We start from the raw sequence: 885 nt of genomic DNA, 5'->3' as shown, positions 1-885 counted from the left end.
GCATAAGAGAATATGGACATATTAAAACATGGCATCAGACCATACAAAAATATAGCTAAACAATATCACATAATAATTGATTTTTACCTTCTCATTAAGAGATATAGCTGCAAGCCTGTTGTTCACATCATCTTCTTTGTTTCTCAATGTTACATTTGCTGCATCAATGTTCTTCTGTGCCTCTTCAACGTCCTTCTCTTTCTGCATGCATATTCTGTCAATCTCATTAGCCCTTTGCTCTCTTTCGTTGAGAATTCTTTGACCCTGGGCTAGTCTCTCTTCTCCATCCTGCAGTTTCTTCTCCCATTCTCGTAAGTCCTCTCTTTGCTTAGACAAAGTACTCTCGTGTGCTTCTTGCCTGTCTCATCAATAAAAAATAAATTAGCCACACAAAATACAGATTACAAAGAAAAAACTTACAAATGTTCCAAATTGAAAGAGAATATAGATAATGCTCTACTCTGCAATGAAGGACAAGCGTTCCCTTCGAAGCGCAGATTCCTGAGCCTCCAAGTCACGTGATTTCCTATCAATCTCTGAACTCTTTCTGCTGATTTCAGCAAGCTTGGCATCAGCAGATCGTAACTTGGCTTCTACTTCTAAAGATTTCTCTTCAACGCTAGCTATTAAAGCATTTGCTTCAGATAACTTTGAGTCTGCTGCAAATTTAATCTTTGCATGCTCTGACCGCATTTCTCGCAGAGCCTTCTCAAGCTGTTGATACATAAGTTTACAGATATTAACAATCATTAAAGTTCAATGTAATGATATCGACTAAACATAGATAAGGCTTGATACAAGAGAAGTTATTTTTTTTTAAGAAAAAATTTAATGTATATGTAAAATTATGTACGTCAAAAAAAACTTACATCAAGCACACACTCT

The 885-nt window shown here is 35.9% G+C and overlaps 1 protein-coding gene across 2 annotated transcripts in view; it reads right to left on the bottom strand.

Moving 5' to 3' along the window:
• The window catches only part of LOC101490789 (protein CROWDED NUCLEI 1), a 6,902-nt gene that overhangs the window by 3,888 nt on the left and 2,129 nt on the right, over positions 1-885 (bottom strand). The window contains exons 3-5 of one of the 2 annotated variants that reach the window (XM_004514352.4): positions 870-883; positions 461-714; positions 88-358 (exon numbers count right to left, since the gene is read on the bottom strand). In XM_004514352.4, the coding sequence (XP_004514409.1) occupies positions 88-358; positions 461-714; positions 870-883 (539 nt within the window). Of the gene's footprint in view, positions 1-87; positions 359-460; positions 715-869; positions 884-885 lie in introns of those variants that run through there. The other variant, XM_012719880.2, reaches the window with a different exon arrangement.

The sequence above is a fragment of the Cicer arietinum genome, chromosome 3, assembly GCF_000331145.2.
Source record: "Cicer arietinum cultivar CDC Frontier isolate Library 1 chromosome 3, Cicar.CDCFrontier_v2.0, whole genome shotgun sequence".
In the NCBI taxonomy this organism is placed as follows: Eukaryota; Viridiplantae; Streptophyta; class Magnoliopsida; order Fabales; family Fabaceae; genus Cicer; species Cicer arietinum.
Note: the sequence above shows the minus strand (reverse complement) of the source record. Positions and strands in the feature narration are given on the sequence as shown.